General features: G+C 39.8%; 1 protein-coding gene across 3 annotated transcripts in view; it reads left to right on the top strand.

The window, feature by feature from the left end:
• The window catches only part of Tbc1d12 (TBC1D12: TBC1 domain family, member 12), an 83092-nt gene that overhangs the window by 27038 nt on the left and 41722 nt on the right, over positions 1-14332 (top strand). For all 3 annotated transcript variants that reach the window (NM_145952.4, NM_001362424.1, XM_006526847.2), the window contains one exon: positions 2000-2123. In NM_145952.4, the coding sequence (NP_666064.3) occupies positions 2000-2123 (124 nt within the window). The remainder of the gene's footprint in view (positions 1-1999; positions 2124-14332) is intronic.

Consider the following 14332-nt stretch of genomic DNA (forward strand, 5'->3'; position numbering starts at 1 on the left):
AAGGAACATAATGGGAAGAGAGCCCAGCAGAGTTGCCTGGGGCCAAGGCACAGGTGACTTTGTGGCAACTGGATTGAGAACTGGCAAGCTGGTGTTGATAGGTCTTTGGTGCCATCAGTTTCCAGGTGCAGAGAGATGCAGGGATGCCGTCTCCAGGCTGAGCCTGTCAGTTCTGTGAGAGACTACAAAGTCTGGGCATATGCCCCCTGGATGTACCATGGCCGTATCATTGCCCATTGTGCAGCAGCTAGACACCACAGGAGGCCCTTCATCAGCCACCATCCTCCCCCAGGTGCCCTCTACTGAGAAAGATGAACAAAGTTCATTTTAAAAAAAGAAACACTGAAAGATTTCTATTACTACAGAACATATTTTGGAAGATGAATGTGAGCCGTGAGGCATAGTTAATAAAGTGTGTCCATATATCAAACATTTAAACTAGTCAATCACTGGGCAAGTGAGATGCCTTAGTGGGGAAAAGCACTTGCTGTCAAGCTTGACAACCTGAATTCCATCCCCAGAACCCACAGGATGAAGAAAGAAGCAGCTTCCACAGATAGCTTTTGACTTCCACTCACACATACAGTGCCACAAGCATGTATACATGCATACACACAATAAAAATCAATCAATAGCCGGGCAGTGGTGGCACATGCCTTTAATCCCAGCACTCGGGAGACAGAGGCAGGTGGATTTCTGAGTTCGGGGCCAGCCTGGTCTACAGAGTGAGTTCCAGGACAGCCAGGGCTACACAGAGAAACTCTGTCTCGAAAAACCAAAACAAACAAACAAACAAACAACAAATTCAATCAATAAATGTAATAATAAGCAAAATTAATAGACTGTGAACTGTGGTTTGAAATTGCTTGTTTTTCCCTCCCTTTCTTTCCCTTTGCATCTTTTTTCTTAGATCTTCAGTGAGAGAACTTTCTTCTGTGATTACAAGCTAGCCTTTCTGCAGTAAGCTTTGTTATATAGTTGTTTTAGGAAAAGCAGTTAATAACGGTGGGATAGCAGTAGATATACTTTTATTGCAAATATTTAAAAATATTACTAAAAGTAACTAAATAATAATTTTGAAAATATTGTATTGCTGGGTGTGGTGGCGCACGCCTTTAATCCCAGCACTCGGGAGGCAGAGGCAGGCGGATTTCTGAGTTCAAGGCCAGCCTGGTCTACAAAGTGAGTTCCAGGACAGCCAGGGCTATACAGAGAAAGAGAAACCCTGTCTCGAAAAACCAAAAAAAAGAAAGAAAAAAAAAAAAAGAAAGAAAGAAAGAAAATATTGCATTACCTGAGACTGGAGAGATGGCTAAGTAATGAAGAGCTCTTATTCTGGCAGAGGACTTGGGTTCGATTCCCAGCACCTGTGTGGTGGCTCACAGCCATCTATAGCTGTGATTCAGGAGGGCCCATGCACTCTGACCTTCAGAGGCTCCTGCATGCTCACGGTGCACAGGACACATTCAGGCACGTAACATACCCACAGAAAATAGAACAAGTGTTTAAAAGTATTATATTCTCTTATCTAAGCTCTTGAACTCTGAGATTCTTGGCCTTTGTAGTCACGTTTCTGAATAATGGGCTTAAACTAAATATATTTAATTTATGGCTCTCACTTTTTCTTATTGCTAAGCTTGTCAGTACTTTTGTTGATGGCTGGGCATGGTGGCATGTATCTGTCATCCTCGTTCTTGGGAGGTAGAGGCAGGAGGGTCAGGCGCTCAGTGCTCATAGGCTGTGTAGGTGGGTGGAGTCAGCCTGAGGGTCAGATATTCAGCTTGAAAAAAACAAATCTGTATGGACGATTCTACCAAAACATTTGCATAAGTCAGATAGTCTGAACTGACTTATTCCAAGCAGTGTTGGTATAAGTATTAGGGATAATTTTTATCTAAAATATTTTAAATTTGCTTTGGAAATAAATCTGCTTCTTAACTTATTAATTAATAGTTCCCTAGTTATGGAAAACAATTCATGTGAATTTTCTGTGTTTCAGAAACCTTTTCCCAAAAAGGACAAAGGAACTCAAATCAGTTGTCCATAGTGCTCCTGGCTGGAAGTTATTTGGTAAAGTCCCTCCCAGAGAAAATCTTCAGAAAACCTCCAAAATTATTCAGCAGGTAAGTACTAAAATGACTGTGAAGTTTCCCAGGGCTCTTACAGCATTGCTCATTTGCCAGGTGAGACCATGAGAGTCTCAGGTGGCAGGGTCACCCCAAATTTGTACATAGTGAAAACAAGCCAACATGGGCTACAAAATGGGGCCTGTCACAAATAGAGCATTGTTTTCTTTCTTAAACGTTTTTTAAAACTATGTTTTAAAGGCTTATTTTTATCTCATGTGTGTGAATATTTTGCCTGTCTGTATGTCAGTGCAGCTTTGTGTGGCTGCCACCAGCAGAGGTTAAAAAGAAAAAGAAAAGCATCAACCCCCGAACCCGGAGCTAAGATGATTGTGAGCGGTGGGCTGGGAAGCAGGCGGGGCGCGTGCTCTGGAGCTCAGTGCGCGCTCTCAACCACCAACAGCCCTCAGCATCATTTTCTTGAAAATTAACTACTTCATTTTTATTTTTCTAGATACAAACTTTGGAATTATAGGTACTTACTGTAGCTGTCTTAATATTTTTTAGAAGACAGGCTACAATGTTTTTCTACTATATACTAAGATTGTGGAAATTCTTTCAAGTAGCTAACAGGTGGGACGCAAGGCTTAGGTGAACACACTCACTGTGCACAGCGCAGGTTGGTGGGACTGCAAAGCCGTGAAGCTGGGTCAGCCTGAACTGTTCTAAAACCCAGCTGTTGTTTGAAAGGAGCTTTCCAGCCTGGCATGGGGCTGCAGCCTTTAATCTCAACATTCACACTTGGCAGGTAGAAGTAAGTGGATTTCTGCGGTTTCAGAGCCAGCCTGATCTACATAGCAAGACTCAGGCTAGCCAGGGCTACATAGTGATACTTCATCTCTAAAGAAATACTAAACAAACAAATTCTGTTTTTTTCCTGCCCAAATGGAGTTTACCATATTTTATATAGCCAACATCTATAAAAAATGTTAAAAGTTTTTATCTTTATTTATATTAAAAAACTTTATTCAAGGAGTTAATAATGTTTCTTTCATTTCTCGAGTAATAATTTTTTTATTTTATCTTGGTAATGCTTTTTAGATCTTTAAGCACACTTGGCTAGGAATGGAGTGGAATAGACTTATAAATCTCAGCTCTCTGGAGCCAAGGGAGGAGGGAGAACCGCAGAGAATCCAGGACAATCTATCAACATAGCAAGATCATATCAGCAGTACTGCATGTCATAAACCAAAATAAAAGTTAAAGCACTGTTATGTTGGGGCTGCAGCTCAGGTGGTAGCGAGCTTGCTGGCATGCGTGTACAAAGCCCCGGCCGGGTTTGATCCCTCCGCACTGCATAAGCTGGGTACAGGGGTACCATGCCTTTAAGTCTGCTTTATAGGGAGCTTGAGGCTAGCCTGGGCTACAAGACCTGTCTCAAAAAGTAAAGATATTTAATTAGTTTCATTAAAACAGTAAGTAGGGGGGCTGGTGAGATGGCTCAGTGGGTAAGAGCACCCGACTGCTCTTCTGAAGGTCCGGAGTTCAAATCCCAGCAACCACATGGTGGCTCACAACCATCTGTAACGAGATCTGACTCCCTCTTCTGGAGTGTCTGAAGACAGCTACAGTGTACTTACATATAATAAATAAATAAATCTTTAAAAAAAAAAAATAAGCTGAAATAAAATCTGAACATAATAGTATGTGCTATAATTCTAGTTTTGGACTTTAGGCTGTCTTACAGGAAAATACTGAGTTTCAAGTTTCAGGCCAGCTGAGGCTATCTTAAAAAACAAACAAACAAATAAACAAACAAAAACAAAACCGGAAATCAATGTACGTGTGACTGTAGTCTGGAACTCACTCTTTAGATGAGGCTGGACTCAAACTTACAAAGATCTGCTTGCCTTTGTGTTTTGGGTGCTAGGATTAAAGGCATGCACCACCACATCTGGCTATATGTATATTATTTTTAATGCTTATTTAGTATTAAGATATTATTTTAAGGTTATTTACTTTGTATATATGGGGGCTTTGTCTGCATATATGTCTATGCACGTGTGTGTGTGTGTGTGTGTGTGTGTGTGTGTGTGTGTGTGTGTATAGCTGGTGCCCACAGAGGTCAAAAGAGAGTGTTAGATCCCCTGGGGTGTGAACTGCTCTGTGGGTCCTCTGAAAGAACAGCAAGTGTTCTTAAACCACTGAGCCATCTTTTGAGCCTCTGTTACGATATTCCTTAACTCTTCTTCTATTGTTTTGAGGTCTCATGAAGCCAGGGTGGACCAGGAGCTGGCTGAGATGCAGTATGACCTTGATCTCCTGTTTTACCTGGTTCTGTCTCCATACTGGCTGAGATTAGACACCTTTAAGCCTCTGACCTGGTTTAGGCAGGACAGAGGCCCTAGGGCAGGATCCTAGGGCCTCTGTTACCCTAGGTAGGCACCCTCCTGATTGAGCTACATTGCCAGTACTCTACTAAGGTAGTCTTACTGAATTCTTCAAACGTGGCTATTTGTTAATAGGACTACTTCTTACTTCATTTGGTTTAGAGTATGAAAATTATTACTAAAACTTCGTTAACCTAAAAAGGCTCAGAACTTCTTCTGTCATAAAGTTGTGTGTGTATGTATGTATGTGTGTGTTCATATATATATATATATATATATATATATATATATATATATATATATATATACTGTGAGATTAACTTTTGTCTAGCTGAGTGTGGTTTTACACTAAGGAGCCCAAGGCAAATAAATTGCTGTTAGTTTTGCCATTAGTTGGAGGCTGGCCTAGGCTACTTAGGTGGGAGGGCTTCCTAAGTGAGACTGTTGGAAAAAACCTCCCAGCCAATCGAAACTTTTGTCTGTAGTTTTTCTAGATCAAATTCTCCCTCAAGAGGCCAAACAGTTGTCTTGCTACAGAAGGTTTGTTAAAGCATTTTTTCTTTTTTCTATTTCTCATGTGTGTGGATATGCATGCACTTGAATACCATGTATGTGTGGAGCCCCAAAACTTTGCGAAGTCCATTCTCTCTTTTCATGTGAGTCCTGGAGACTGCACTCAGACTCTAACCGTGTCAGGAAGCACCCTTACTTCCCATGGCCTTTCTCCTGTGTATCCCTGCCTCTTTGTTTAAATCATCCTGATGACCTCTTTCCTGAGACTGTCCTTTTCCAAGGTGGGTGTGGCTTTTTCTTATACAAATAGATATTTACAACCTTATGTGTCTATGCTAACTAGAAACAGTTTTCCTTAGCTTTCATCTTTGAATCCTGTAAGGCATTAATAATAAAAAACTGTATTTGAGACCCTTTACTGTGTACTGATTTCTAATTTTATACTTAAGTCTGAAGTTGAAAAAAGAAAAAGAAAAAAACAAACAAACAAGGTATTACCAGTATAGCCATGAGAAAGTTGACACTGCATCGTATTTTAGGATAGAGTCTTAAGCTATTACTCCTGTAGGAAGTAAATTATAGCTAGTAATCTAAGTATAAAACTTCCTGAAAATGTATTAAAGTCAAGATAGATTCCTGTTCCATGTGGTGATGACTTCCGTAGTCTCAGAACTTAGGACATGCAGGTAGGAGACAGTCCACAGTCACCCTTGGCTACAGAGTGAGTTTGAGGTCACTCTGGGATACAGACAACCCTTTTCAAACATACGTAAATAAACAAATCCCTTTGAAAATGTAAAGATGTCTCACTTGCCTTTAGAGTGCCTAAGCAGTAGAATGCACGCAAGCACAGTGTGGCCGGCTAGTGTGCAGCCACACTCACCTTTCTATGTAGGTGCTGGGATTGTTTCACACTCAGCTCCTCCCTCTTGGGGAGCAGGTGCTCCTAACCACTGAGCCATCTCCCAAGCCACCTTGGGTAATTTTTTTTTAATTAAAATTTTATGTGTGGTAGTGTTATGCTTGCATATATGGCTGTGTACCCCATGTGTGCCTCATCCCCCTGGAGGTCAGAAGAGGTTGTTGGATGTTGTGGCCGGCCAGCAGACCACAACCTGGGTTCTAGCCTGGAAAGGCATTTTGGAAACCTGGAAGAGAAGAGGGGCTAGGTGGCGAGAGAAAGGAATGTAGCCAAGACAATTACTCTGATCAAGGCTCAAATTTTATTGTTGGGACACTAGTTATGAAGGAAGGGGGAGGGGACCCGATTCCCGCCGAATAATCTCTGGTCCAGTAGAAAGGTGCACGTGTGTGGCTCCGCAGGTTCCAGCAGTGGGCGTGGCAGAACGAATGAGCAGGAAGCTCCACCCCTGAGCAAGCAGGTTTCAGGCTGGGGGAGGGGAGACTACATCTCCTCCCTTTTATTAACAAAATTTAAAAAAAGAAAAAGCTGGCCTGAGGGGGGAAAAATTATCTATGCTCAATAGTTCTGCCTGGAATCTAGGGCTAAAGAAAAAACTTGCTTTCATGGGATTCCTTAACTTTTCTTATGGTATAAGGCTAAGACTGTCCTTTCTTATCTTAGTGAACAACTAACTGAAAAGCCTGGAGCTGTAGGCTCTGACTTTATAATGCTAATTAGTACTTGGTAGGTAACTTTCTAGTTGAATTTTAAGTAGGGCGTTGGAACTCTGACTAAGTTTGACTGAACAAATGTGAAATACACTATAATAACACTAAGTTGATATTTCTCCGCTTTTTTGGATGATAGGTGGGAAACAGGGAGAAGGAGTTCAACCGGCTCTTGTAGTACAAGGCCAATTGGCTTTTTTATTTGGGTGGGAGGCAGTGAAGGGCTTGCCCTTTCAATAGTACGTCTCCAATCTCTCTCCCCCCTATTGATTAAGTTAAATAAGGCAACGCTTAACTGAGGTGATCAAATGATTTTCTCATCCGTAGATGAGTGGGCTTTTAACCTTGGCTTGGGTGGACATGGACCTGATTCCTCCCGTGGGTATTGATAAGACCCACACATGTGGCTCTGGGTATCTTTTGGGGAGGCGAGGCAGAGCCGGAAAATATTTTTGATTTTTAACCAAAATATGATACCAACCTCTTTTAAACCGGGTTTATCTCACAGGAAACTCAGAAATGGTCAAGCCGGACCTTCTCTTGCAGTACCTCTGCACCAAGCGATGCCCATACTGAATTTGTACAATCACAAACCAGTATGCACAGTTCTGAGTGCTGTGCAGCTCCTAAAGGAGAATTATCAACCTCAGAATTAGCAAAGCCTAAGCAAGAATTATGTCGTTAGTAACACCACGATTTGTGGCTAAAATAGGAGCTGGAAGTCGTTTCTCTTCATCCCTGTTTTTTCCACAGCCTAAGGACACCTTGCAGTAACAGCAAGGGTGAAAAGCCAGAGGTCAGCTAAGGGACTAAGCCTGTCTATCAAAATAAAAACCAACCTTTATTAATATAGAAATATCTACTTTTCTAGCCCTCTTGGTAAACCTAATTTCTAAATCAGACTGAAGGCCACGTGCTGGAATGTCTTGAGAATGGAGATAACAGCAGCCACCTGTGTGCTCTAGGGGGGCGGGGATGTACATCGCTGGTCCGCCTCGAGAATGTTGATTTACCTGCTTGAAAGACAAAATCTCGACAGTGAGAAAGTAGGAAAGCAGAACTTCTTTTGGGGAAGTCTAGGTACTTTATTTAAATGCAAATTGTAAAGCTGAGGCTAGTCTCTGGCCTCCTGTCGGGAGCTGGCTCAGAGAGTAGCTTTTTTCAGAGCCTGAGTCCTCAAGCCGACTTTTAAGCAAAAGAGGAATTTTAGTCCTCAAGGTGATACTTTAGAAGATTTAGAATCTGTGTTCATCTAACAAATTAATTTATCTGGCAGCCACTGCGCTCTATCTTCATCTCGTGAAAAAACACAAACTGAGTCCCTACCCCAAATTAGAACTGGATCTGGACCCTTCCATTTGTTAGTCAGGGGGTCCTTCTATTTTACCAATGTATTAAGTGACCAATTGCTCTTTAATAGCTTTTTCCACTAGCTGTAAGGCCAGCAATCCTTCTGAGGTTAGGGATCTAGGGGAAGTGGGGGATGTGCTCTGAATTAACTTTGCTAGGTAATTTAGAATATAGGAATCTCTAACATTGGACTGAATATTAGACCAGTCTGAGATTGAGTTAGAATGGCTGGTCACACTGAAGAAAAGAGAAAAATCATTATGACTCTATTAAATGACTAATTTTACTAAGTCTGAATATACAGTCTCTGATGTACTATTGCCATAAAGTTAAAAGGCTAGAAGCTACTCTAAACTGGAAAAATGACAAGTAAGGATGGATCTAAAACATGAATTTAATTTAGTTTTTTAGTCAATTCAATCAGGACATGAGTCAACTTACCTACCAGCTCGTCACACGAATTTACTAATATGCTTCTGCAGCGTTCTGTGGAGAAAACCTGTTTTTTCCTTTTCTAATAAGGTAGCTGTTTTAGGATTAATCTATAGGCCAATAAGTAGATCCCTTTAAGATACTATAAAGCATTTATTAAACTCTTTGACATTAAAATATTAAATTTTGAAAATAAAGATAAGACTTCAATGGTGTGCATGGGAATGCACTAAATAGTATGCACGGGGATACAATTTCTCTCTTTTTTGTCTTTTAAGAAGTTAAAGTTTTAAAATTTTACAATACCTAAACTTTTGAATTAATAACTAGTTGACAAAACATTTTAAATACTTGGCTGTAAAGGGCAGTGACTAATTGCACTTTCAATCAATTTTCTTAAGGAGCAGTTGTAACTAGAAGGCTTGCAAAGTTATTAAGAGTCACATGAGCATAATTTATTTATTAACTGGAAATATGCATAAGCAATTGTAAATTTGAGAATTAATAGTATCTGAGGGATGAACAATTTAAGCAATTGCGAGCTCAGAGATATGGCATTGACTATTAATATACAAATTAAGGTTTGATTGTTCAGCATTTTAAAACACCATCTACAGCACACAACTAGATCATCTGTGCTGGAACAGGGAAAACTGTGTCTTAAGACTCCGCCCCACAGAAGCTAGTTGGGCCCACGTGGGCCAATGATCGGCTGGGAGGATGAGAAAAATGACTTTACAATAATGTTTTCTTTTTGGCCAAAGAATTGTTTTGGGCACAACCAATTTTTAATTACCAATTAATAACAATTATAAAAGCTTTCTTTATTTTTTGTAAAAACCTTTGTAGTAAACTAAAACCCTAAGTAATAAAAGGATATTGTACCTAGAGGCAGAATTTTCTAGTGAGTACAGTTCACTAGAAGCAAAACTCTTTGAATTTAAGCATTATTTTAAACATCTGAATAGATCTGTAACACTGTTAAAAAGAAATTCTCTTGAACACAGGGAAAAAACTTTCTCAGGCACTGTTTGCAAAACAAAAGAAAGGCCACAAGCCGCTCTGGGGCTGCCCAGAGCCCTGCATTGACTCAAACGTAAAATACTTTTTAATCTGAGCATCCTGGCCCTCTTGTAATAAGGACCGATTCTAGAGAAACAATATAACTGTCTACGCCTCTAAATTTTGATACTCTTTCTTAAGATGACTTACAGTTAAAACGTTCTTCACAACTTTAGTGTTGTGAAAAAATTGCCCGTACTGCAGTTTCCTGCCAGGCAGCAACTATAACCAAACTGTTTGTCTAATCTATTCACAAAGACAAACATAACTAGATAACTTTGTCACAGTTTGTATGAAGTGAGCTGTATGAGCGCGCTCATAAGATTATTACTCTTGTAATTATCTTAATTACAGTATACAGGTGAATTAAAGATCTTAAATTTGAAATCAAACTGCAAGCTGCAGTCAATGGAACAATAGCAGTTTTAACCATAATTTTTAAGTTTTTTGTGTAAGGTTAGGATAATACCTATAACCTTGGGAAAGCAAAACCCAAGTTTAAAACAATTTATTATCTTTAAAATCAATATTAGAAGCATTACTATCATATTACGAAGTTTGGATGTCAATTAATACCTATGAATACCTATTAAAGCAAGCTTTAATGCTTTAATAAAGAGACATTGCTTTAAATCTTATTTTAAATTTTACTATTTAGGATACGAACCACATTAATTATTACCTAAACTAGAAATATCTTTAGAGACCCAGCCTCTTGGGCTGCCTTATGCCATGTGTCGGAAGGACTCTAAACTTGAGTTATCAAATTTAACACTAACCATCTGTAGCAATGTAACAATTATTAATCTTAACCAACAACTTATGAGCTGAATGTGAAGACACTCAGAGCACATTACCAATAAAAAAGAACCAAATGAAGCAGTTACATTTAGACCAATCAGAGAATAATAATTTTTGTAGCTACAACCATAAAAATAAAAAACACTTTACCATTGTCAAACACATTAATCATGAACCATTTATTAGCTTTTTTACTCTGAAACTAAGAGGCTGTGCACTCGCCCTTATTTCCTAAAACGAACAGTTTTTCCAGCAGGGGCCCTCCCGCCACGTGTCTGATTCCTGGCTGAAACACGTGGCAGCTCTCGGCTTTGCAGATAAAGCTTTTTATACCATCTTTATTATCCAACACAAAACATAGAACATTCATTCATACAGACTGGACACGAACATACATGAATTGAACACGAGAACAGATTGGTGCACCGGACATTAGACAAGACACAAAAGGGAACAGAGTACTCCTGCTATAAGGCCCAGAGAGAAATTTCTCTCTGCTTTTGGGGACACTTTCCTCCCTTATGATGCATTTTTTATTAACTGGGGCAATCCGCCTATTCCTTTTAATAAACCCTTTCTTTTCTCACACCTCATGTAGCTTCGGAGAGCTACGGCCTACCGCCTATTACCCAGCTCCTCACTGCTGAACCTAAGTGAACCAGCGCTCGGGTTTAACGCTGTCTCAGCTTAGCCCATACCTTCTCTGGTATGAATTTCCTTTATCCTTTATTTTATGGAGCTCCGAACCAGCAGCGTCTCTTCCAAAAATCCTTTGCCGTTTCTCAGTCCCACGTTGGTTCGCCAATTGTTGTGGCCGGCCAGCAGACCACAACCTGGGTTCTAGCCTGGAAAGGCATTTTGGAAACCTGGAAGAGAAGAGGGGCTAGGTGGCGAGAGAAAGGAATGTAGCCAAGACAATTACTCTGATCAAGGCTCAAATTTTATTGTTGGGACACTAGTTATGAAGGAAGGGGGAGGGGACCCGATTCCCGCCGAATAATCTCTGGTCCAGTAGAAAGGTGCACGTGTGTGGCTCCGCAGGTTCCAGCAGTGGGCGTGGCAGAACGAATGAGCAGGAAGCTCCACCCCTGAGCAAGCAGGTTTCAGGCTGGGGGAGGGGAGACTACAGTTGGATCCCCTGGAACTGGAGTTACAGATGGCTTTAAATCACCGTGCTGGTGCTAAGAATCAATCCCAGGTCCTCTGGGGAGCAGCCAAAGATTTTAACTGAGACCTCTGTCCAGCCTGGGTAATATTTTTTTAAACCAGGTATTCAAAAATGAGGTGCCATATTCTTAAGTATGAGTGTAATGTCTATGGGCCATAATTCCTTCTTTTGTCTTTAATGGAAAGGCACTTGTAAGATTATACACTAAGGCACTAAATAGAAATTTAAGGCTTGATTTGCAAACTTTTTTCTGTAATTATAGTGACACAAATAACACAATTGTATTTTTTATGAAATATGAAACATTATATTATAGGATGATATTTTCATTCCACTTCCCCTGACCTATTTTTAAGCCTATTAAATTTCTTTCTTGTGACTAGTGAGATAATCCCATAGAGAGTAGAGGTGTTGCCTCCAAACTCAGTGATTCGCTGGACCTGCATGGTAGAAAGGAAGGGCTGATCTTGAAAGTTGACCTCTGACCTCCACACAGACATTCTTCGAGACAGAAATAAAAAACTTACTAAATCTAAATTTATTTTATAAGTATTTTGGCATGTGAGTATGTATTTATACACACACACACACACACACACATATATAATATTAGGTGTATTTTTCTCTGACTTGGTTTTTTTTTTTTAAGATTTATTTATTATATGTAAGTACACTGTAGCTGTCTTCAGACATCAGAGGAGGGAATCAGGTCTTGTTACAGATGGTTGTGAGCCACCATGTGATTGCTGGGATTTGAACTCAGGACCTCTGGAAGAGCAGTCAGTGCTCTTTACCACTGAGCCATGTCTCCAGCCCTCTCTGACTTGTTTAAGAAAGCATATATAATATGCTTATATTTTATGTACGTGAGATTTAACCATTATATTTTTTTAAATAGTTTTTATCGATACATGAAGTGAAAGTTAGTTAAATTTTTAAAAATACTTTATTCATATAGTAAATTATATTAAAAATCTGGTCAGTTTTAGTGTTATCCATGTTAGCAGTAAAGAAGCCTAAGAATGCTTAGTGGTGGAGCACTCGCCTGCCAGCACATGGCAAACGTAAACTGTGTTCTGGCATGCTAGACTAATAGCACAGCCACTCAGATGGAGACCATGCAGCTGGTGATGAAGCTCCGAGCCACCAGAATCGTGATAGTATTGGGCTTTGAGGATGATCACACGTGTTCTCTTGCAGGTGTGAAATTCCTGCTTGTGGCCTTTTGAACCATTGTGAGCCATATTAAAGGTTGAATTTGTAGTATTGCAATTATATTGTTATTCACTTGACCTGGATTTCTTGTTTTTTTTAAGTTGATAAAGTTAGAATATAGCTAGTTCATCTCTGACCTCCAGACTACAAGTGAGTGCGCTCTCGGGTGAGCATGTGGTGAGTAACTATAATGCAGGTGGCTCCTACACTGACTGACTGTGCCTCCCTCAGTCCAACAGTGCTTTCCAGTAGAAACTGAATGTTTGTGTCTGTGTGAGGTTTTACTTCTGTGTTGCTCACCTTCATGTGAAAATGAGATTTATGCCCTTGCTTCTCTTATTCTCTTGTCCCCTTGCTCCCTTCCTCTCTCCACGTGGTCATGACCGGCCTCCACTTCTCTATTCTCTCCTTCTCTCTGCCTTTTTCTGCCTCTACTACTCTCTTAACTCTCCTCCCCATGTCCTGAATAAACTCTATTCTATACTAAAAAAAAAAAAAAAAAAAAGACAGAAAGACAAGACAGACAGATAGACAGACAGACAGAAAGAAAGAAAAGATGAGGTTTATGTCTTGGATGATAGTCTAGGGTTTTCATCAGTACTTGTGCCATTCTCTGAAACAGTTTGAATGGAGTAATCACTTTAATGGAACTTGACCAGGAAGGAAATGGTTTGAAAATACTGATTTCTGGTCTGAGATGTAGCTATTGGTAGAGCAGTTGCCTAGCATGCCATAAGCCTAGGCCGGCTGGCCGGCATAAGGCTGGTGTGGTGGTGCACGGCCGTCCGTCATCTCTGCACTCAAGGTGAGGAGTGGAAGGGAGGAGACAGGGCCAGTTTGGCCTACCTGATGCTCTGTCTTCAAGAAAAGATCACCTTGCTTGCTTTGGGTTTTGTTGTTGTTGTTGTTCTTAGAACAAGTCTTTGTTATTTGTGAATAAGTTCATCAATCTTAATTAAATTTGTTTAAATTTACATACTCTTTACATAAGATGTGACTAAATACTGCAAAAATAATGTTCTTCAGCATTATTTAGTTGTCCAGTGTCTGGGCTGTGTTGAGAGTTTATTCCTGCAAAGTCCTTAAACTTATTACATATGCGGATGTCTTTCTTTCTCTTTTGTCACCTTGAAAGGGTGGTGACTTCCTTTTTCTTTGTTTTTCATTTACAATTGATAAACTATTATGTTTTTCTATGTATGAATGCTTAGATTTTGATGACAGTTTATATGGTTTAAATATATAGAGAGGAATTCAGAACAATTCTGGCTTATACTTGTTGGAGGGGGAACATTAACTTTAACAGAGGAAGAAGTAATTAAGAGGGGAGAAGAGCAGTCAAGCTAACAGTTAAACAGGCTAAGAGAACCGAGAATTGGTTTTTCCCCCCATAATCAGAAGAGAGTCTTGGAAATAATTTATAGTTTGAAAATACTCTGCTATTTTTTGCATTAGTAGTTTGAATATCAAAGTCACGTTAAAAGCATGATTCTATCCTTATCTCAGACTTGTGTATTAAGATGAGACCTAAGACAGTTGTGCTAACAATGCCAGATGATGTCTACTGTAAGGCACGGCTATCACAGGCAGTGGTGAAAATTTTCACCTAACATTTTAATTAAACGTTAAGTATGCTTTTTCCTCTCTTAATTTATAGATTACGGAATAAAACTTGTCATCAGAAAGACATTGTAATTGACCAA

Source organism: Mus musculus, chromosome 19 (genome assembly GCF_000001635.26).
Source record: "Mus musculus strain C57BL/6J chromosome 19, GRCm38.p6 C57BL/6J".
NCBI classification, from domain to species: domain Eukaryota; kingdom Metazoa; phylum Chordata; class Mammalia; order Rodentia; family Muridae; genus Mus; species Mus musculus.